We start from the raw sequence: 23,914 nt of genomic DNA on the forward strand, positions 1-23,914 counted from the left end.
AGGAATCGCGAAAAAAAGACAATGACAACGAAAGCAAAGAGCAGCACATGCACCCTTCCTGAGGAGAAAGCCACGCTGGAAAAGAACCTACAACTTGCATGTGTGTGGGGCTAAATGAAGATAGCTTTCCATATCAGAGATGAAACCCACGCGCATGCTAATATATAGTAATATACCCTATATTTATAAATCGTATGAATACTCTTCTTTCATAACATACTTTGATTTCATGAAATAGAATATAACAGTCATAAAATATGGTGCACCTACTGCACACAAAATGGTTGAGACTATTGTACACATACCATAGAGAAACTGTCCTAATAAACAAAACATACACCAAAATAAAAACTATAAATTACAGAGATAAGATTGAATGTATTAAAAGAAACTACATTATATCTTATCAAAACTTTCGTAAATACAAATTTTCAGTACTAACAGGATCAACTAATGCATCACCACAAACTAAAATCTTAAGACCATTTATTCCTAACTCGGGAAACAGCTACATAAAGTTGACCGTGACAAAACACAGGACGACACTAACAGGATCAACTAATGCATCACCACAAACTAAAATCTTAAGACCATTTCATTCCTAACTCGGGAAACAGCTACATAAAGTTGACCGTGACAAACACAGGACGACGCAAGAACAAACCGACTGTTGTTAATCATATTCATCTACTGATAAAAACTTTATCCCCAACATTGCTACCAGAAACATATCCGCACCGATCACTTTCTCCCTAAATCTCGCAAACAAGTCGGGTACCATTACACAAACCCCCAACTGGATCAATATTCCTCAACAAAATAATAGGCACACCTATTTTCAACTTCAATGAATGATTAGGTAGACCAGAACACCTAATCTGATTCAAGAATTCAACATTTATCCAATCAACATCAACATCAGAATAAACATCACTACCACATATCGAATCAGCACTAAGATAATTTTTCTCCTCCCCGGGCAACAAGTCAACAATATAATTATTTATCTCTTCAACATTGTCAACAGTCGGAGCCAAAATTGCCCTATCCTGGAAAAAACTTGGATCACGAAAATTCTGAACCAAATTCGGATAAATTGTATTTACAATATCCTCCACTGGATTTTCCAACACAGGAATTATTAAATCAGAAGGAATCTCAACAAAAAGTTTATCATTGACCACTGTTCCACACCGACCTTCACCAATCTGAAGTATCCAATCTGAAAATGACCTTAACTCCTGAGAAGTTGATTGTTCCAATCCCATTGTTAACCTCATATTTTTTGTCAAACAACAAACTTCACAATATTTCCAGAGGACAGAAGAATTTATCGAAGCCATCACAATCTCAGCACGAGAACCTTTCGGAATAACTGGCAAGACTTGCCTGAAATCACCACCGAGAACAACCACCTTCCCACCAAAAGGTAAATCTTTATTCCTATCAGAGACCGAAACCATTATATCACGTAATGTCCTATCGAGTGCTTCAAAAGCCAACTTGTTAGTCATCGGTGCCTTATCCCAAATAATCAAATCGGCCAATCGGACTACCTCAGCTTTTGCACTATCCTTCTTAATCCGACAAACAGTTTCTTCAGTCAGCTCAATAGGAATATTGAACATAGAGTGAGCCGTCTTACCACCAGGTAACAACAGAGAAGCAATACCACTAGAAGCAACATTTATAACAATCCTTTTCTCAGATCGCAATCGAGCTGACAAAACCATGTATAAAAAAGTTTTTCCAGTGCCACCAAAGCCATAAACAAAAAAGAATCCGTGCCTCTTATTCAAAATGCAATCAATAATTTTATCATAGACCACCCTCTGTTCTTCATTTAACTTTACGACATTTGCATCATGCTCACGAGTCAAAGAAACAGTGTCATACTGCAACTCACGCAGCAACAACAAGTTGCTAAATTGAGACACTAGAGAGTTATTAGGAACTGGCATACCGGCATAATTTCTCAATGATTTTCCATTACTCTGCAATAGTCTCTCAATTTCTAACAAACAAAATGTTTGCAATTCGTCCTGACTCATCATTAAATCTACATTTAACAATAATTAATAAATATTAGCACGATAACATAATTTCTGCACTGTCTAAGTTCATGTGTGTCTGCTTATCACATAATAAAATCACCATAAACAAAATTCTTACCAGGATATTGCAGCTCATGCCTTCTACGATAGAGAATATCATCAGACAAATAGGCCCAAGTTTGTTCCCACACTGACAGAGGCCTTCCCATGGAACCAGATAACAACAATATCACAAAAAACCTCCTTAGCTGGGCAGCGGACGCTACCTCGGCAACTTCCTTAATCGCAGAAACATACTCCTTATCATCTATCAAGAATCCCATGGCAGAACATGCCTCCTGAAATGTATCATAAGTAACACCATTCACAGTTCGTATACTCCGAAAACTGGTACAACCTCTCTGCACATTCAAAAGCATCCGCATATAGAAAAGTTCACCAGATGACGGATGAGCAAAACTCAATCTTCCAATTGAAAATCCCCTCTGCCTCGGCTTCGACTCCCTACTGTTCAAACAATAGACAAATTTTCCTGGATATTCAACATATGTTAAAGACCGGCCATCTGGAAACCGTCTATTCTCCATCATCCAACCTATAAACATCGTCAACAAATCTTTGTTGTGCAAATAAACATGAGTGGTGATATCAGCATCATCGAATACAACATGCTGCTGGTTCGGCAAGTGAAAAGTCAACCTCTGTACTGACGGCCATCTATGATGAATATCATAAGCTAAAATTCTCCACATGGATTCAGACGGTGATAAATAACGACAGTCATAATACTGCTTGATCTCATCAACTACCTGAGAAGATTCCCCAACATAATGTGTTTCTCCAACAGTTGCAGTCACCCGATCCGGACCCTTATTGATATACTTAAAAAGATACTTGATGACGTTTGACTTGTTACAGAACTCAAGATTTATGTGAGCTTGATATTTCATTAACAGTAGTGGATTATAAGGCACAACAAATCTATTGTCAATATCAACGTCATTGATCTTCACTGTCACACCCATATTACGACGTCTATAAATCGGATAGCCATCTTCATCAAAGCTCGTCTGATCAACAAATCTTTTCGGATAAAATTTTGAGCACTTACCATCTTTCATGCAAGGAGAACTCGGTCTAAGAAGACCGCAAGGACCATGGATCATGTACTTGGTGACAACATTATAAAGAGATGGAAACTTCTGTGGATTGGGTAGTTCAGCACAGATGAATTCATCAACAATTTCAACACTTTGCAAGTTGCTTTCCCCGTTAAGCCATAGTAACATGTGTGCATGCGGTAGACCTCTTTTTTGGAACTCAATAGTATACATGCCTAAAAAACACAAAAAACAACATAAAGAAGCCAGACAACTACATCTACAAAAACAACAGACAGAAATTGAAATGCTAAGCAAGAAAGGAACATACCTGCATTAAGTGGACCAAAAAATACACCTTTCTTGAGATCGCTTAGTAGGCATTTCAACTTAGCATGAAAAACCCGGCAAGAAATATCAGGACGATCAGCGATGGGAATTCGCTCTCGCTCCGTGAACCGCTGAAATTCAGGCCAATTTGGATTACACGTAATAGTAAGAAATAAATCTGGATAGCCAAAATGTTTACAGATTGCCATCGCATCCTGACAACGATTAAACATATAACGTCTACCACCAGTGAACGAAGAAGGCAAGATGACTCGTGTCCCAATTGAAGAAGCTTCATCGTCACTACGACGCATAGCCTCTTCTATTCCTTGAAGCACTTCTCCTCTAATTGTACTTTGCTTCATCCTAATCTCATACAATCTCTGGGACTCAATCATCGTGAAACAATCAACAACAAATTGTTGAAATAATCGCCTACACTTGTGAATAATTCCATCTTCTTTCTCCCTAATTTGCAAACGAAAACATATGAATTCCCTAAGAGAAACCCTTGTTCTTCTTCCAGGAACATATCCCTCCTGTTGACCTCGATATGGAATATTCAACTGGTAACCATCCTCGCCATATGGAAACAACAACAGATACTGTAAAGGCCAATACAGAGCATGAGTTTCATAGATACGTTGCAACTGACCAGTAGTAGATCGAACAATAATGTCACGACCATGATCCGACGAATCAAAATCTCCAACAATCAGAGCAGCAACTTCATCACAAGAGGGAGGATTGTAATTTCTTCGATCAACCTTCCTATGCGAATACAACTTCAAAGAGAATATCTCGGATGGATGACACTGATAAAATTCTCTGACTCTTCGAAATGACTGTGCTATGACATTATGAGTATCAATCATTTGCAATAACTCAATTATCAATTCTTCATCCATCTCAGATGTTTGCCTAAAACAAATATACATTAACCACAAAATATATTTAAAACCACACAAGATACAATTTCAATATGTTTTGATAAATCATTATCAACCAAAAATGATTAATAACACATTATAACGGGAATAAAACACAAAATAACTATCCAGTGACAGATATAAACATGTTTTTCAACACAAATAACATTAAAACATCAAGGAGATAAAATAAAAAAAGATTAACAACAAAAATTCAAACACACATACCGAAAGATTTCCCGCCTATGCATTATCTCATGCTGAGTGTCGTATATATATAATTGCGCAAATTTAGGCTTCTGACCAGGATCGGGGAGCAAACTTCCAATCCGATGATAATTTTGACCAGTTATTATAAACTGCGGTGGACCACTCCCATCATTCACTGAATCCAATACCTTACCACCAAGAGACGTGAAGGCAAACATACTGTTATAGGATCGAATATTTTTTTGGAAATACAAACTCTTCCTATCATGTCCATTAATCAAATTATATAACAGATCTGGGGGCTTTTGAAGATAAGGTAATTGAATTTTCCCTTTTGAGCAACAAACAGTAAAAACAGGTCGACTAATTGTAAATCTCTTTCAACACGTTCTGATAACCAGAAACACGCCCCACAGATTGAGCATTCATAGTTAGGATCACCAACATCAAGACAACCTAATAAAAAATAAACAAGAAAAAAACATGCATAAGAATAAATTTTTTTTTATCTGAGTTAGATGCCATGAAAGAGATTGAACATAAAATGAATAAACCATTAGCTTATTGATATAATATATAATAAATAATTGACTCGTTTAAATTTTGTGAAAAGAATATATAGGAAAACACTATTTCTATTTTATACTGCCTGAATAATATCTCATCACAGAAGCAGAATGGAATCTATTAAAACTAACTAAATAAGATTTTAATTTGAGTATTATTGAATAATAAATAATTTAAGAAAGAGAGCGTACCTTGTATCTCACTTTGCAAGAATAGCGGATGATCAATAAGAGAAGCAACTTGACTTAATGAATTTATCGAAGGATCATATATTTCTGATTGGTCTATATCATCCATTTTAATTTAAATTAATAGAAATTTATGTAAATATATATTTAACAACCAAATATAAAAAAAATTCATGATCAAATAAGGAATGAATTGATTACTTAATAATCAACAAAAAATTGAACATAAAAAATATAATAAACTACAAAAATCAATATAAAGAAACATTGATTTATTAAAAAACAAAATATAGATAAAATATAAAGCATATTCAAGAAGAGTTTATTTTCTTTTTTAATGTTAGAATAGACTTTGCTTCATTATTTAAATTATTCATACTAATTATGTAAGTTTATATTATATAATCCAAATCACAATTAGAAATATTGTTGTATTTTTTTATACTTTAATGACTTTATTGATAAATAGCATTTTCCAAATTTTTTAAAGAACTCCCTTTTTTCTTTCTTATTTTAATTGAGTCATTACACCATTTTTTTCCTTAAATAGTTTTAAAGGCTTTGTTTTTCTTTTAATTGAATTCATGGAGATATTTTTTTTTAAATACATCCTAATACAATTGACCAAATCAATACCAATAATAACCCTAATAAAAAAATGAAGTTTGTTTGAGGAAATATGATTGAAACAAAAAAGATATTATATAAACCTAACAGGAAATTTCAAGATTTAGAGGACCAATGGAGTAATTAATTTTTTTAATATGCAATTATTGAGATGGTACTAAATGAATTTATTCATACGGTAATAAGTGAGATATTAAATTAAAAAAATATAAAGTACAGAAATCTCCTAATATATTTAATTTGGAATTGTATGGGTTACTATTAGTTAAATCAAACCTTTTAGGTATAAAACTGCAAAAAAACAATAGTAAATCAACAAACGAATGCGTTATTACATATAAATCAAAAGACCTTAAAACATAATCTAACAAAAACAAAATTGAACAGGAATAAAATACTTAAACATATTATTGTACCTGACAGAATAAAAGTTGAACTCTGATAAACATTTTGGGACACATCAACTAAATTTTCTAAAAGAAAAAAATGAGCACAAAACATTGGAAACATAGAAAATAAACATGGAAATTATTACAAACATAAGGATTAACCGCAAAAATATAAATAGAGCAACAAAAATTACCAGAATAATCATTCAAAGAAACAACAGGCGTCGAGGAATGGAGCACCTCTAAAACATTAGAAAAGGAACAAAATTAAAAAGACTCCAATGGATATAAAATCATTGAAAATTGAACCAAAATAATAAAAATATCACAAAATTAAAATCAGTACCAACCTCTTGCATTTCGATTGTGACCTTGTGTTCGTTTTCTTTTCAAAGAATTTCTCCTATATTCTCTAGCAAGAATAGAATTCTGAGACATCTTTGTTACACGTACTAAAAAAAAAAGAGTTTGAAACACAAACCACGAAAACTACCCCTAATTCATTGCAAAAACGGCATTGACATTGTTAAGTACCCATAAAAAAACATGTATTAAAAAAGGACGGGTCAATAGGAAAACAAATTGTCAATCTATTAACCAACAAATTTTCTATCTTTTCTTGGGCAAGTAAGTGTTGGAGCTAACTTTATAAAAGCTAAACAAACCAAAAAAGAACTTACATAACCATACAGAGTTTTGATAAGGGAGAAAAGCAAACAAAATAAAGTATTCTAAAAAACACCAATAAGTAAATAACATGAAAAGATAAATTTGTACAAAAATGAACAAATAAAAATAAAAAACTGCTGCATTTCATGAAAATGTTGATAGTGACATGAACAATTACATATGCCTATCACTCCTATGATAAGGAGGATCCCAACATCTGACAACCTATCCTAGTATGTAACCTAAACAGGCTACAACATTGAAAATGTGTCCAATCCCTAGCAAAGTCACTATTACAAAAAAAGGGGTTGAAAATACAGATACTTGAAACATAACCAGATCCAACACAAAAGGAAAACCCCATATCTGACAATCCTATTTGTTGGACACAATCCAAAAAAGTCAAACCAAAACACCATCCAGCCATCACGATTACATTTCAAAATATTTGGAATCACAAGCCTTCTTAATCACTTGTAAATATACTATCTAAAATACCTACACCTACACACAGCAGCTCAATACAACAACTTCAATCACACCCCATTAACCTTGGCAACCTTGGACCCACGCTCATCTGCAACAGTAGCCACTTCTTCAAATTGGGGATTCAAATTCCTCTTGCCCTTGGAGATGACAACATCATTGTCATGAGTAACCTTTCCTCCATATTGGCAACGTGCATGGAGAACATGGGACAGCGCATCCTATGACAAAACAAAAATAATAAAACCTATGAAAGTGAGTCAAGATTGGAAAATCCATTTAGAAACAGCACACATAGGAAGGAGGAAAAAAATGTATATAACAGAACCTGAGTTTCCTTTTCTGGTGAGCTAAGCAATATATCCAGTTCAGAAGAAAGATCATCACTAACAGTATCATTGGTGGGTGTTTTCTCATCTTTCCCATCTTCACCAGTAACTAACGCAGAAAACTCAGACCCTCTAGAAACAGCAGACTGTTTTTCAGCAAGAAAATCTATAAGAACTGGAGACTTACATAAAATCCCACAACACTCACCATCAACTTTTTCACTTTTGATACAACTCTTTGAAGACTCCTCCTTAACACCAATATCCCCTTTTCCAAACAGGACAGATTTGTGTAAATCAGGCTCCTATTCACATGGCATAAGATTTTAAAGACACATTACACCATAAGAAAAATTCACCAAAACAGAATATAAAAAGAAAGAAAGAACAAAACATGAATTTACACAATCTAAGGATAATTATAGGAATATGTAACCTTTTTTGGAGTAGACTCATCATCAGCATCATAATTGGGAAGTTCAAACATGGTAATAATCGTAGGATCATCACATATTCTCCTAACTCGGAAAGTGCCATAAAAGGTATCATGTGGGACACCTTTGGTATCAACCTTAAGCAGTAACTTCTTTCCAATGAGCCCTTGGAAAATGGGAGGATAAGTATCCCCACATACAAGCTGTTTTGAAAGTAATACATAGGAAATAGAGAGTTTAAGTAACAAATATTACATCCCATAAACTGAACAAAACAGAAAACACAAAGTAAGTACATACACTTGCATCTCTTTGAACCTCACTAAACAAGTCAGCACATGATTTCTTAAGCAAATATGATGCCTCACGATCAAAGAGAAGGAAAATACCCTCCCCACTATGATCCTCAACTGTTATTTTAACTTTAAATCTAAAGAGAGGGAAAAAAAAGGAACACAATCATTCAGAAAAAAAATACCAAGAAATATCATTCTTACAAACAATCCAGAACACAAAATAAAAATACACTTTCAACAAAATTTCTGACCTTGGAGTGACATTGGTTATGTGCTTCAAACAGAAATCACAGTAATATACACCATTTTGAGGATAGATACCCTTTCCACACACACAAGCAGAATACCACCAACCTTCATCCTCAACAATACCTTGGATTGTACCAAAAATGATAAAAGAACCCTCCTATCCAAAGAGCATTTCAGAATTTGTTAACAATATGAATGAAAAATCAGATCTCGAAATTGTTCTTTGATTCTATTTTTTAGTTCATTTGTACATAAAATAAACATAAACAAAACTAACTCAGATGAAAACAACCTGATTCTTATCTTGAAGTTCTTCAATGGTGCATTTTCTAGTTAAACGCATGAAATCATCTTCCAAGGACACAACTGTACCCTCATTTGCAATAAACAGTGGCTGAGTACCATTCACCCCTTGCTCAATCATACTAAAAGAAACAAAATTTTGATAATACTTGTACTTATTGACACAGATTGGCTTTAAATAAAGAATAGAATAAAAAATCAACAAAATAAACCATCCTAACCTCTGCCTGAACTCAACAACCTCAGGAAGATCAGGATTAAATAACATTTGAGTGGCATACATCACATTTTGAAGGCCTACTTGACCTACACAGAAACACAGAAAGAGTCAAGCAAAAGTTTATTGGAGACAACACCTAGAGCAGCAATGAGATGTACAAAAAACAAACAATGTACCCCTAAAGAACTTGACTTTTGCAAGTTGAATGACTACAACAGGCTGCTCCACATAGCCAGACGCAAGGAAATGATTTACTTGATTAACATAGTCCCCAAACAATGCATATCGCAAGGTAAGACTGAAACTCAAAACATAACAAACAATGAAACAGAAAATAATGAGAGAAAGTGATTAAAACATAAAGATAAACCAGCAGGAATGACTCAATCAACATACTCTTTGGAAGTTAATTCCAGCACAATCATTTTCACAATTTTGCCCTCTTTTGCATATTCTTTCTCTTCTCCCACTGAAGTTAAAAGACCAATAACATCTATTCCAAACAAACAAAACCTATTAAATATTCAAAGCAACTGTTAAAAAAACATAAATAATAGCAAACAAAAAAGATAGACTCACCAACTAAAAAATCATAATCTTCAGTCATATTCAGCAAATCAGAAAAAGGAAACATGTTGAAACAAGTCTTAGGGATAACGTCTTCATCAACAGCTACAACAGTGGTTCGGTGAAGGAAAACCAATTTGAATTCATGAGAAGTTGCTCTATAACTACCATGATTTGAAACAACAGTAAAGTATGCCATTCTATAAACCTGACCCTCAACTATAAGATCCCTAAACCTATTAAGGAGTGGTTTCTTAACTGTAGCTTGTATTTTTCCACACTAGAAATCCAACAAAAAAACAAAATCAGATTAGTGAAACACATAATTTAAACTTGTAAATTTAAAAAACAAGTAACACCATATTTAAAAGAGAACTTAATAGGGACTAACATGCTCATCAAGGAGAATCATCTCCATTGAGTTAGGAACCTCATTGTTACCAAAAGAAGGTACAACCCAAAGCCTTAGAATCCTAACTTTCAACCTCCAAGCCTCTCTAGGAGGATGCATCTTAGAAATCATATCAAATGGAGGAGGCATTGCAATAAAAAAAAAGCAGATAAACACAGTTGATGGAATAGATCAAAATGGAAACAGAAAAATTCTAAAATAGATAGAGCTTAGGAGGAAATAGAACAGAGGAGAATGTTTGTGCAATGAATGTGATCAACCAACAATCCTTTTATAGAAAAAACCAAGACACAAGCTCACTTTTTTGAATTCAAGTTGAGGATGGAAATGGAGGGAAAACGAAATCTGAGTCCACATGAATCACCATTCAATGGCATAGAGACAACTGATGATAGGAGCAAAACCTGAACCAACAGAAAAAAAAAAAGAAAAAACAAGTGAAAGTTTCAAGAAATCAAGAAATAGGGAGCAAAAAATGAGACATGACACCATACCTACTACAGTGCACCTAAGTATCATTACACCATAGGGAAAACAATCATCAACTACCCCAAAGAATGATTCTACTCATGGCAATGAGAGTTGGTAAATGTCCTAGGTAGGGATACATTGGAAACAGCAAATCAAGGGAAAAAGAAAGTATACACAACCATCAACAAAAATCTATCAATCACATCAACATTGGGGAAATGGGTGAGATTGAAATCCTCATAGGTTAGTAATGATTCAGACATTTCCAATTAAAAATATATACAACAACTTTATTGTGTGTGCAGTAAAGATTTTCATAGGAAAACCAGCTCATATCTAAATTTGTTTTTTCACAAACACCAAATAATGTAATCCAATTCAACTGAACTGAATAAATAAATAAATGACCACAAAGTTATACATCAATTTCTCTCAAGACCTGAATAGGAGAGAATGGAATTCCGAATGCAAAAATTTAATGAGAGTGGCAAAAACATTTTCCTTTATCAAAGAAGAACAATAATTCAAAACAATCAGCTCTACTTCTATACAACAGGGGAAATATACAGCACTCTTTGCATAACCAATAAAGGATTCAAATGCAAATGACATCACAAACAAAGGGTTTTTTCAAAATCCAAATAAATCACTAAGAAGCCATGAATCAATTGGTATCAATCACATCACCACTCATCAAATACACTACCTAGAACAGAATTTCCTAGTAACACAAACAATGGAGCAATCGCATCTGATTGTGAGAAAGCCTCTTCCTTCTTATCAATCACATCACCACTGACCAAAAAGATAGAAACCCCATACCTTGATACAGATACACACATTTTCAGTGAACAATGTATGGCAGAACATAATTTTCTGTGCAAAACAGACTTCAAGGGAAGATAACCTAATCAACCTATAACTACTTGGAGCAGGGAATTTCTTGTTAGTCAAAAATGTTCTTTTATAGAAACAAGAAAAGAATGGAATGAAATTGACCTAAAATCAAAGCAAATTGTATAAAGGAACTACCAGCCAGCTATACATCAACTTATGTGAATGACATGACTACCAATAGAAAATATTAGGTACAAAACCCATTCCCTCATCATGATTCACAGAACCCACATGCAACCACCAATTCAGCTGATGTAAACTTCATGGATTTGTTGAATATACAGAAAATGCACGGAAAACAAAATATCACTTCTTATCCATCTCCATTAAATACCATAGAGACAACTAATGAGAACGGAAAAACATGAACAAAGACAAAAACAGCAAGAACAACTGAAAATTCCAAGAAATCAAGAAATAGGAACGAAAAAATACCATACCTGTGGCAGTGAACCTATATCTCATTTCACCATAGGGAAGGCAGTGATCAACTACTCCAAACAATCATTGTACCGATGACATTTAGAGTTGGTAAATGTTTTAGTTAGGTACAACCAGCAACCTATACATCAATTCTTGCAATAAAGTCACTACCAATAGAACATACAGAGGGATTACGAATAGCAGAATTGATAATCACATGATATTCTAACCAAAAACATGAACCCACACACAAACCAAGTCACATACACAACTTCCAAATTACAATTTTCAGAAACCCTACACAATAATATCTGGAATTACATTGAAACAGATAACAAAAAAGGAACCAAATTTGCAATCAAAGAAATCTCGGAAAATCATACACAATAAAATCTCGCCTAACCATCGAACAGATACCAAACATGATTTTGAATTTGCACAATTATAAATTTCAGAAACCCTAGACAATAGAATTTCGGATAACCATGGAACAGGAAACAAAAATTGACCACATTTTGCACAATCTGAAATTTCTCAAACCCTAGAAAGTTGAATCTGGGTTAACCCTGCAACAGAAACCAAGATTGATCAGAAAAAAGTACACAATCAAGCGAACGAAAAAGGATGAAGATGAAAAAAACGTTTGAATGCACCTGATTGATGGATGGAAGATCTTCCATTTGTGCGTCCACTGGAAGATGGTTAAGCTGGATGAACGGCGACGAACCAAAGTCTCAGGAAAATAGGGTTCCTGAACAGAGCTTCGTAGGGCAGAGTAAGGAGAAGAAAGCAAAGCTCCTAGGGTTTGAGGTAATCATTACTTCTTCAAACAAATCGATTGAGAACGCAGCTTGCGTGAAAAAATGGAAAAAAGGGCAAGTACCTTACGTAAGCGAGGAGGCGAAACGCACGAATGACAGCGAGTTGACAGAGGAGCACATGCACTCCCTGAAGATCCGAAGTCACCGTGGAAGGGAGTCCACCGTGGAGGAGAGGCGCCACCTGGGATGGATACCGGCGTGAAATGCAGAGAGAAGGCCAACTCGGAGATGAAACCACGGCTATCTATTGTTTGATAGATTATATTAACAATTTACCTTGTTAACTAAGCTATTTGGACATTATAAATAGAGTTAAGAAAAATTTCACCATCTGATCTACTACTATCTTCTACTTCTTTTCTTAGTACTAGTTATAATAATGAGTTCTAAAAGTTCAAACAATGATGATAATAAATCATCATCTTCAGAGAAAAACAACGGTGCTAACCTGCATGTGTTGCATGTCAACTTTTACACAAGGCAATATATGATTGTAACAATTAAGATTGGTATATGGGTATTAGTTTAATTAGTTTATAGTTTGTACTTTGTACATAGTTAATAGGATTCCATGCATCTTTAGTTTTTTTACGCTATAATATAAGCATTATCATGTACATGGTTAATATATAGATGAATAAATTCCATTTTTAGTTTAGTTTAATTTGTTTAATTAGTTTCATATAAGGTGGAAACTCACCTGTGTGTTATCATTTGATTTAAAAAATCGATTTATTTTATATGAATGGTTTAATTAAAAAAATTAGTTTGGATAAATCAAATAACTACTTTTTAAAAAATTAATTTTTTCTGCGTCTTATCTTTAGATTCTTAAATGATAAATTTAGTAGTTCTTCTTTTTCATTTTTCTTGACCAATTTTTCTTTAAATTTATCTTTTATTTTTATTTATTTAATTTCTAAAAAAAAAAATTTATTTGTTTGTATAAAAATGGCAAAAAAAAATTTAGGAATTGAAAAGGATAAAGAAAAAAAAATAAAATTCATATGAAAGGAAAAAATCGAGTTTGTAAAAAAACATAACTCTTAATCAATACTTTCAAGATAAAAGTACTTGCTTTACCTATAATGACTTAAATATGGGAAGTAATGACTAATAACAACCCAATTAATCTCTATGTTGACTTTAGACAAAGATATGAACAGTAAAATTTTTAAAATTATTATCTAACATCCAATCAAATTTTATCTTGAACATCAAATGGTGTGATCACATTAACAGTTATGTATTTATTAAATAATTTTCATCATTTATAGAGAAGTGAATAAAAACATAAATTAAAAAATATATTTAAAATAATAAATTTGATTAAAAAATATAAATAAGACGAACATGCTCAATTGAAAGTTTGATATTAGTTCTAAAAAATTGGGTGAGAACGAATTTCAAGAGTCCAATTTAAATTAGTTTTTTAATTAAACTATTTGTAAAAAATAAACCAATTTTTTTAAAATCAAATATTTGGTACCACGTGTCAGTCATCCAAAAATAATTTCATGTGAAGTCAATTGCATGTGAGTTTCTGCCGTCGTATAAATATTAATTATCATATACAAAGTTAATATATGAATATATAATTTCATCTTTACTATTACTACTCCTCTTCTCCAGAGATAAGCCTCAAAGTGGTCCCTGAAGTTACACTCGAGCTTCATAATAATTCATGAACTTAAAAGTTACTCATATTTGTCCTTCCGTCACATCCGTCCACCAGGCACTACCGGAAAGCTGATTTGGACTTCTCCGTGACACGCTGGCCAGGTAACGGCTAGATGACGTGGATTAGTAAACTTTTATAGTGTAATTTGGTCCCTAAATCAAAATTAAAAATTTTAATCTCCAAATTTAATCATCATTCTCTACTCTATAGTAGTAATTCCTCTCTTTTCTTTTCTTCTCTTCTTTTCTCCATATAGATATAAAAGAGACTACAAATTACAACTTCATTGAATGCATGCATATGTTTTGTTAATTAAAAGTCACATACTATGTCTTTGTATTTAACATTTTATGCACTCATTTAACTCTAGTTTAATTAAAATGTTTTACAAAATTCAATTTTATATTTTTATATGATTTTACAAAAATCTATCTCTTGTATTTACGAAATTAAAAAGTTACATAGTTATTATTATATACTACGTGTGTGTTTGGACTTCAGTTTGTAAACGGGAGTTTACATAAAATTGATTTTGTAAACTTGATTTTGATGAGAAGTAAGTTTGTGTTAAAGTGATTTATATTTGGTAATTTTTATATCAAAATGAATTATAGTAAAGTAAATATTATTTAGATTATGCAACTCAAAATTACTTTTAGATAAAAAATTACTAAAATAAACATCAATTTAAATAAATTTTTTATATTACTCTATCATTTTAATTTAGATATTTAATAGATATTATTAATTAATTTTATAATTAAATTAATATTTATTTACTAAAATAAAAATAATATATGAAAAATATATCAAAATATATTTTATTATATTATATTACTTATAATTTTTTAATATTCTCGATACTCTTTTATTTAATATTATTGTAAACTATAAATTTTAATTATTTATGACTTTATTCTTAGTTATAATTAGTTTTTTATTTATTTTTTATTTTTTTAATGGGATTAATAATTTATATTATAACAAAATTATAATAATAAATTAATATACAAGAATTATACTTACAAATTTTAATAGAGTCAAACAAAAAATAATTTTTTATAAAAAATAAAAAGTAAAAATTTAATAAAAAATATAATTATATATTTAAAATATTTGAATACTAAAGAGACTACAAGCAAAAAAATAAAGGGTAGAATTGATAAAAAAAAAAATTCAATCCTAACGTTATTTTATAAAGGCAGAAGTTACAATTTCTAGTTTTATGTAAACGCACGTTAAGTAGTTGGCAGTTAGAGGAAAAAAATACCCAAACATAAAGAGGAAGCGTTCAATGCACTTAAACGTGCTTTTCTTCTTTCTAACGCTAAACCAAACAGCTAAACCAAACACAGCGGACATTACATTTCCTTTCGAATCCTATTTTAAAATAACCATATCCATTATCCTAATTTAAGTGTCATTCACATAGTATTAATATAAAGTATTATATTATGACATTTTAAATTGTATGACATCTCCATTAAAATAACGTGTCTAAGATTTTATTATAATTAAATAGGTATTTCAAATTAATTAAAGATAATATTAGAGAAACAAAAAATAGCAAAAATTTACCTAATTTAATATTTATTATTTTAGTCTCTAATTAATAAAAAATTAATTATGCAAAATAAATATAATTAACTAATTTAAGACACTAATTTGATTATATTAAAATATTAATCATATCATCTTTTTATTTACAAATGTCATGCTAACATTTTAACATTTTATATTAGTATTAGAGATGAGTTGAGATTCACAATTTATGAATTTAGGAATCAATTTAATCATTTTTAAAAGTGAACAGATTTTTATGAACGTTCACAATTTTAAAAACTAAACTTTGCATTATTTCTTTAATTATATATATTACATAACTTTTTCTATATTATAATCTCACTATCTTTCTTACGGAAAAAAGGGATAAAAACGGTTAAATTTGTTCAAATAATGATTGTTAAAAAGACTCTAGTTGTTGTTATTGTTATAAGATACTTCAAATAAAAATAAACAAAAAGAAAAATCTTATGAATTTGGGATATGAAGATGAGAAGATCTATGCCTGTAAAGAAAAGAGGGATTACTGTAGAGAAGAGAATGATGATTAAATTTGGGGATTAAAATTTTTAATTTTGATTTAAAGACCAAATTGTACCATAAAAATTTACTAATCCACTAACCGTTACCTGATCAGCGTGTTACGTAGGAGTCCAGATCAACTTTTTGATGGTGTCAGGTGGATAAAATATGCCGGAAAGACGAATATGAATCCTAAAGTACAATTTTAAGGATAAATATAGGTAACTTTTAAATTCAAAGACTACTATAAAATTTGAATGTAACTTTAGAAATAATTTTGAGGCTTATTTCCCTCTTCCCCTCTAAACATTCTCTCTTTCTCTCTAATACATTCAAGTCTCACGGCAAATCATGAAACAAAAGCAATAACAAAGTAAAAAAGTGCATGGCCAGAACCGAGAAGACGACGACAAATAAGGCCACTTACACATTTTTTGGAATGATCATAGTTAGGGACACTTCACGTGGCTTTGGCACCCTCTTCATGTAATTATAGGAGACTAAATCACCCTCCTTTTTCTAAGGTTGACTTTATTTAAACATCCAAAATGATGTCATCTAACATAAAATCTATATAACATTCATAGATACATAAAATATACGGTAATTAAAATTAAAGTAACTGATTTTAACGTGATTTAAAGGAGAAAAAGAAGAATTTAGGGAAAATGAGACTTAGAGAGAGAAGTATCTTTGACGAATTAGGTGTTGTAATATTGTAGCTAGCACAATGACTATAAGCCATATATAATTACAGTATTACCTGAAAAACATGAAAACAAAAGAACCAAAGAGAGTAGAGACTATAAACTACTTCACACCTTTGGCAAAGAGTTGAAGAAATAAGGGTTATAATATTACAAATTGAAATATGGAAGAAATGCCTAGTAACTTTGATTTAGTAGTCTAATGATCCCACCGTTGTTATCCCGCCCGTGCTTAAACTTCTTGAGTCTCAGCTCCCATAGTCGTCGCAGATACGCCTTTGGACCGGAACCGAGTTCAAGAGCTCCAGGCCGGAGTTGCCCATTTGCTGCACTTCTTGCGGGAAAAGTATCTTGATGCACCATACACTATTTTCGAATTCCCAGTCAAACAAACAAAGATCATGCGCCTGTGCATAATAGAAAGAAGCATGAGGTGTGAGGTGTGGGGTAATTAGTAATTAGTACTTACGGCCAGGGGCCATCGCCGAGGAGAAGAACGTCGTTCTCACGGTCTACAAATTCAAGCTGCCAGCCTGATCTGAAAGGGTCCTCCAGCTCACCTTCAAGGCCGAACATGCGAGCTAGTTTACTGCGCAGCTCATGGTAGCTACTGAATTTAGTGGGGTGTTTTGTCTTGTGTGTACTTTTCTAAGCTATAATGAGTTATGAATTGTACTTTGCCAACTCCAATTGTCCTTATCTGGATTTTCAAAGCCTAGTACTACTTTCATGAGTAATTACCTGTTCGGATGATCAGATGCCGGACGGTTCGGAGGGATCTTCGAGCGGGTAAGGTGAGGCGCGGTTTGGTTCCGGGTTGCAGGGCTGGGTATTGGAGTAGCCGACATTCCATGCTCTTCGCGAGGAGGGGGTTGCACCTGTAAAGACACTCCGACACTCTAGTCAGTCGTGGTGCAGGCGAGCAATATGGGTAAAGTGATATGTGTGACGTACCTTGGGGGAGGGGCAGGGCCCTCCCCTTATATACCGTGTCAGAAGTGGGTCCCGCAAGGACAGACCCACCTTCCTCAAAGTTTTCCCATACAACTGTAGTAGAGAGCTATCATTGACGCGTGTCCAGATCGGCGGTTGAGTGCCTCGTATCCGATCGTTCGGGTTTGGTGACTTACGGGTCGGGCCGGCCCGCGTGGTGTTTGGGCCAGGCCGTAACAGTGCCCCCAACGCGTCAACAAGGATCGTGAGGGCTGTTGGTGGCGCGTTAAATCCTTTCATGCATGTTGTCGCTAGGTCGGCCGCTCGTGGAGAGGACGTGCCCCTTGAGTGCGTGTCTGTTCGTTGCTGGATATAGTCGTTCGTTGCCTCATTCCTCGCATCAAGCATTTAATGCTCATAATGGGTTATTTCAAAACCCTGCATGCAAAGACCATTTTGCCCCCTGGCCATTCGCGCTTCTTGAGTCAGTTTCCTAATCCCCCCATCAGTTTTCCATTTCATTTTCACTTCATTCTCTTGTTCTTCCCACTTCTGTCTTCTTCTCTCCGAATCTCCTACTGCCATTCCTGCGCCCTTGTGCGTTCGCCCCTTCTTGCTTCCTTCCGAATCTCTGCAATTGTCTTGGTAAGCACTCATCTTCTACCTTTTGCTCTATATTTGTTTTACCTTTACTGTTTGTTTTCAGTATGCATGCTAGTTTTTTTATTTTACTCATAGGTTAAGTGACGTTAGTGTTAGATAGGTGCATTAGGGGGGTTACCATTCCAGGGATTTGGTTTTAGACTTTACTTAGGATTCACTTTGGCCATGATTGGTTTTAGTCCTTGAATAGGCTAAAAGTAGTTTTTGGGCCTTTTCTGAACTCCCGACCTTATAGACTAACCGAGTGGTGCCCCCACTGTAGGTATGCCTTGTATCGTCTCACGAGCTTTCACATCAGGCGTGGGTTACGACCGGTACGCATGGGTGACCTCCGACGTGAAGGATTACCCAAATCAAATGGGCGAGGAGGAGTTGACTGAATTCCGTCAAGCCGAGTACTTGTGCGGAGGAACTGACGAGGAGTCTAATTATGATATTTTCGTTCCTGCTCCCCATGAACGGTTATACGAACTCAACCTCCACGCCTCCCGAGTTACCGACTGGATTTGGTTCTACAAGGCAATGTTTACCCAATTGGGAGTTCGCATCCCCTTCTCCGCTTTCCAAATGGCGCTTCTTAATCGAATTTTCGTGGCGCCATCTCAGCTGCATCTGATCAGTTTGGCTTCCATCCGCAGTTTCGAGATGGTGTGTGAATACTTAGATTTGCTGGTGTCTGTCGACGTTTTCCTTTTTCTCTTTAACCTTATGAACCCTTCCAAAGAGGGGAAAGCGAGGAAAGGGTTTATGTCCTTCCAATCTGCTCAGGGTCGGAGAATTTTTGGCTTGTTTGAGGACTCTTACCATGGGTTCAAGGACAAGTACTTCAAAGTGCGCCAAGTCAAAAGTCGTCACCCCTTCTGGCTATCGCTGGAGGGACAACGCCTTATCCCGACGTATTGGAGTTTCGGGGTTATAAAAGTAACATACAAAGGAATGTCCTCCGTGGATAAAAAGATTGCCAATGTGTTATTGGCTGTTTTTGGGAAGAACCATGTGAATTCCCATTTCCTTATGGGTGACCCGGAAGGTTGCTAGAAATTATGTTTGTGAGTAGCTTTAACTTGTATTTCTTGTATTATTGTTGCTTTGATTTGTCAGGCCGATTTCACGACTAACCCTTCTTACTGGTTTGTTGTAGTGGGAATGTCTGCCGAACTGACGGGCCTCGAGAGCTTGTACGACACCTTTCTGGCCGGCAACAGCGATGAGGAGACGGCTGACGGGAAGCAGGTGGCCCCACCCTGGGATAACGACAGCCAGGCGGTGCCCCCTCTCCATGATGTCGAGATGTCGGACCATAATGCTGACGAGGCACACGTCTCTCCTATTCATGAGGATATGGTCGGCACTGGGGGCTCGACCTCCAATCCACAAGCCGAGGAGGATGACGTGAAGGTTATCCACAACCCCAAAAGGAAGAAGCCGTCCTCCAGTCCTGAGGGGGCTCTCACTGTGATGGAGAGGAATTTTGACGCCGGGAACTTTATAGACTCTCAACTGCTTCCCGGTACGGATGATTATTTTCATGGCTCAGACCTTCCCGGGCAGGCGAGGTGGATGTACCGCTCTCTCCTTCGTGGTGCCGCCATAGCCAGGAAGGCCGAGTTTGAGCTGTCGGGGATGCAGTCGATGCAGAAAAAGCTCGAGTCTTCTATTAAAGCTAACAATCAGTTTAAAGCGCAAGTTGAAACACTTCGGGGGTAGGTGTTCGAAGTGGAAGAGAGGCTCAAGGCCGTCGAGGAGAAGGCCAAAACTGCTAAGGAGAAGTTGAAGACTTCTGATGCGGCCATTTTCCGGCTAACCGAGCGGGAGTTGGCCCTTGAGAGGCAACTTAATGCGGTGCAGGGTCGAGTGGCCGCCTTGGAGAAGGAACGTAATGAGACCGTCTCGTCGACTAAGGCTGCTCAAACCGAAGTTGAGGAACTTAAGAAAAGTACAGAGAAACCATGAAACAGGGGAAGAGCGTCATCCTAATGATTGAAGAGGCCCTTAAAGCCCAAGTGAAGATCGTGACTCCTGACTTCGACACATTGGCTATCGGGGTTTTTAAAATGATCAAAGATGGCAAGATAGTCGATATGCCGAAGAAATGATCTCTTGTACCTTTGCATTTTATTTGTGATTTTGATGTAGAACTTGCCGTGCGATTTTATTGAACTTGTAGAACTGATTTTGAACTATCTTGATAGTCGGTTGGTCGGCTTATAGTCACCGTCTTTTGTCGGTTATATGGCAGCGCATTTTTGCTCTATTTTATTACCGATTTGTTGGTATTGGCTTGTCGTCTGTGTTTGTTTACCGTTGTGTTGGCAATTTTGACGAAGCCATGTTGTGGTTTCACTATTGCTGTATCCGTTTGTTATGGCGTTAGCTTGGTTGGTTTCCGGGGTGATCAATCCCAGAACACCGTGTCGTTGTCCTGTTTAACATGTATTATAAAAAATTTGTTGTCGTGGGATGCATAAATGGTGAAAAGTAAATTTAACAAGTGAATATTAATCGACAGTTGGACAAGTCTATTGCAATGATAAGTACTTAACAAAAGTAAATTATTTTATGGTAAAGGGGAACCCGTGTCTTACTGAGCTCGTCAAAACACCTGCTCGGCGACTTTGAGCTAAGAATAAAATCTTCTTAAGTTACCTGCATTCCAGGTTCTCGGGACTTCCCTGCCGTTAAGCCTCTCCAACTTGTAGGTGCCCTTGCCTATCACTTCTTTGACTCTGTAGGGGCCTTCCCAATTTGCCGCCAGCTTGCCTTCCCATTGAGTTGGTAGCCCGATGTCATTGCGCCGTAAGACGAGGCCATTTTGTTCAAACTCTCTCTGGAGTACTTTGGCGTTGTAGCGCAGGGCCGTTCTTTGCTTTAGTGCTACCTCTGACAAATGGGCCATCTCTCTGGCCTCGTCTACCAAGTCATTCTCTACCGCTCCCTCTACTCCCTTCAGCAGTACTCGTGGGCTCGGCTCGCCGACTTCTACGGGTATCATGGCATCCACTCCGTATGTCAGTCGAAAAGGGGTTTCCCTCGTGGACAATTGCTCGGTCGTTCGGTAAGACCAGAGAGCTGAGGCGAGTTCGTCAACCCATGCACCCTTTTCTTATCAAGCTGCTTTTTTAGGCCTAGCAAAATAGCCTTATTTGCGGCCTCAACTTGGCCGTTCGTCTGAGGGTGCTCCACGGATGAGAATTTTTGCTTTATGCCCAAACCGGCGAGGAACTCCACGAACCTCTTGTCAGTAAACTGTGTCCCGTTGTCAGAGATAACAGCTTCTGGGATGCCGAATCGAGTTATCACCTGTCTCCACATAAAGTATCGACAATTGGATGAGGATATACTGGCAAGTGGCTCGGCCTCTATCCACTTGGTGTAGTAGTCGATAGCAACTATGAGATACCTGACTTCCTCGGGCCAACCGGAAAAGGTCCTAAGAGGTCGACTCCCCATTGTGAGAAAGGACAGGAAGACGTCAACAGACTTAGCTCGGCTACCGGCGCTCTATGGAAATTGGCGTTCTCCTGGCATCTGACGCACTTTCTCACGAAGTCTTTAGAGTCCTTCATCATCGATGACCAGTAGTAGCCGGCTCTGATGAGCTTTCTTGCTAGGGCTTTGCCCCCGATGTGGTGGTCGTAGCATCCTTTGTGGACTTCCTTAAGCACATATTTCGTTTGGTTGAGATGTAAGCACTTCAGTAAGGGTTGGCTGAGACCTTTCTTAAACAACTGGCCTTGTATGATTGCATACTTGGTCATCTCCCTTCTCAATGCTCTGGCCGTCTTCTCGTCGTCGGAGAGTTTGCCGCTTTCCAAGAACTCGGTAATCAGGTCCATCCAAGAGGGTCTTACCCTCATTATATGGAGAGTAACTGTCGGCTCTCTTGCTAGGCCTTGGATGAGAGATCGGTTTCCCGCTCCTGGCTTGGTACTTGCCAGCTTCGACAAGAGATCTGCTCGCATGTTCCTCTCTCTCGGAACGTGCTGCACTGAGACTTCCTCAAATTGCGCAGCTAGCTCCTTAACTTTCTCCATGTATTTTTGTAGCAACGAGTCTCTGGCCTGATGTGCTCTATTTATCTGCGAAGTCACAACCTGTGAATCGCTACACGCTTCAAGTCTTGTGGCTCCAACTTCCTTAGCCAAGACTAATCCGCCAAGAAGGGTTTCGTATTCCACTTGGTTGTTTGACACCAGGAATTCAAACTTAATTGACTGCTCGTAAACTACCCCAGTGGGGCTTTCTAAGATTATCCCGGCTCTGCCGAACATCTAGTTGGAAGCTCTGTCTACGTGGAGTTTCCACCGTGTGTTCGGTGCCTCGGTTGGATCTCCCGTCATCTCCACCAAGAAGTCGGCCATGGCTTGTGCTTTGATCGCGTGCCTGGGCTCGTATTGTAGGTCGTACTGGGATAGTTCAACCGCCCAGGTCATCATTCTTCCCGCTAAGTCAGGCTTTTGGAGGACCTGGCGAATTGCCTGGTCCGTCCTCACGACCACTTTGTGACTTTGAAAGTATTGTCATAACCTATGGGAAGAGTGTAGAAGCGCAAGTGCTAGCCTCTCCAATTTGCTATATCTAAGCTTCGCTCCTTGCAATGCTCTGCTCACAAAGTAGATTGGTTGTTGGGCCTTCCCTTCTTCCCGCACCAATACCGCTGCTATCGCTTCATCCGTTATGGCCAAGTATAGGTATAATGGTTCACTGTTCTTGGGCTTCCCGAGGACAGGTGGTGATGCTAGTATTTTCTTGAAGTGTTCAAAAGCCTCTTCACACGCCGGGGTCCACTCGAAAGGTACCCTTTTCTTCATCGAATTGAAGAATGGTAACGCCTTGGCAGCCGACACCCCGAGGAAACGGGAAATTGCTGTGAG

At 36.2% G+C, this 23,914-nt stretch overlaps 2 protein-coding genes across 2 annotated transcripts; both read right to left on the bottom strand.

The window, feature by feature from the left end:
* Positions 1-752: 752 nt before the first annotated feature.
* LOC130974507 (uncharacterized) lies at positions 753-4,841 on the bottom strand. The gene is made up of 4 exons (XM_057899381.1): positions 4,642-4,841; positions 3,486-4,405; positions 2,173-3,390; positions 753-2,059 (listed from the first exon to the last, which is right to left on the bottom strand). Exons 1-4 carry the CDS (start codon positions 4,839-4,841, stop codon positions 753-755), a joined length of 3,645 nt encoding a protein of 1,214 aa, XP_057755364.1.
* A 2,758-nt stretch (positions 4,842-7,599) lies between these two features.
* LOC130974508 (replication protein A 70 kDa DNA-binding subunit C-like) lies at positions 7,600-10,488 on the bottom strand. The gene is made up of 11 exons (XM_057899382.1): positions 10,339-10,488; positions 9,960-10,227; positions 9,777-9,873; positions 9,557-9,678; positions 9,382-9,466; positions 9,150-9,282; positions 8,860-9,014; positions 8,613-8,742; positions 8,315-8,515; positions 7,878-8,183; positions 7,600-7,770 (listed from the first exon to the last, which is right to left on the bottom strand). The coding sequence occupies exons 1-11, from the start codon at positions 10,486-10,488 to the stop codon at positions 7,600-7,602; spliced, it is 1,818 nt and encodes a 605-aa protein (XP_057755365.1).
* Positions 10,489-23,914: the final 13,426 nt, after the last annotated feature.

This window comes from Arachis stenosperma, chromosome 4 (assembly GCF_014773155.1).
Source record: "Arachis stenosperma cultivar V10309 chromosome 4, arast.V10309.gnm1.PFL2, whole genome shotgun sequence".
NCBI classification, from domain to species: Eukaryota; Viridiplantae; Streptophyta; class Magnoliopsida; order Fabales; family Fabaceae; genus Arachis; species Arachis stenosperma.

Bases quoted from the DNA above. Each gene is read 5' to 3' on its own strand.
- LOC130974507 (XM_057899381.1), bottom strand. From the start codon at position 4,841: ATGTTTGCCTTCACGTCTCTTGGTGGTAAGGTATTGGATTCAGTGAAT. The intron at 4,406-4,641 runs GTATGTGTGTTT...TATTTGTTTTAG, and splicing joins CATAGGCGGGAAATCTTTCG to GCAAACATCTGAGATGGATG. The intron at 3,391-3,485 runs GTATGTTCCTTT...TGTGTTTTTTAG, and splicing joins TTTTGGTCCACTTAATGCAG to GCATGTATACTATTGAGTTC.
- LOC130974508 (XM_057899382.1), bottom strand. From the start codon at position 10,488: ATGCCTCCTCCATTTGATATGATTTCTAAGATGCATCCTCCTAGAGAG. The intron at 9,679-9,776 runs GTATGTTGATTG...TTTGAGTTTCAG, and splicing joins CTGGAATTAACTTCCAAAGA to TCTTACCTTGCGATATGCAT. The intron at 9,467-9,556 runs GTACATTGTTTG...GTTTCTGTGTAG, and splicing joins AAAAGTCAAGTTCTTTAGGG to GTCAAGTAGGCCTTCAAAAT.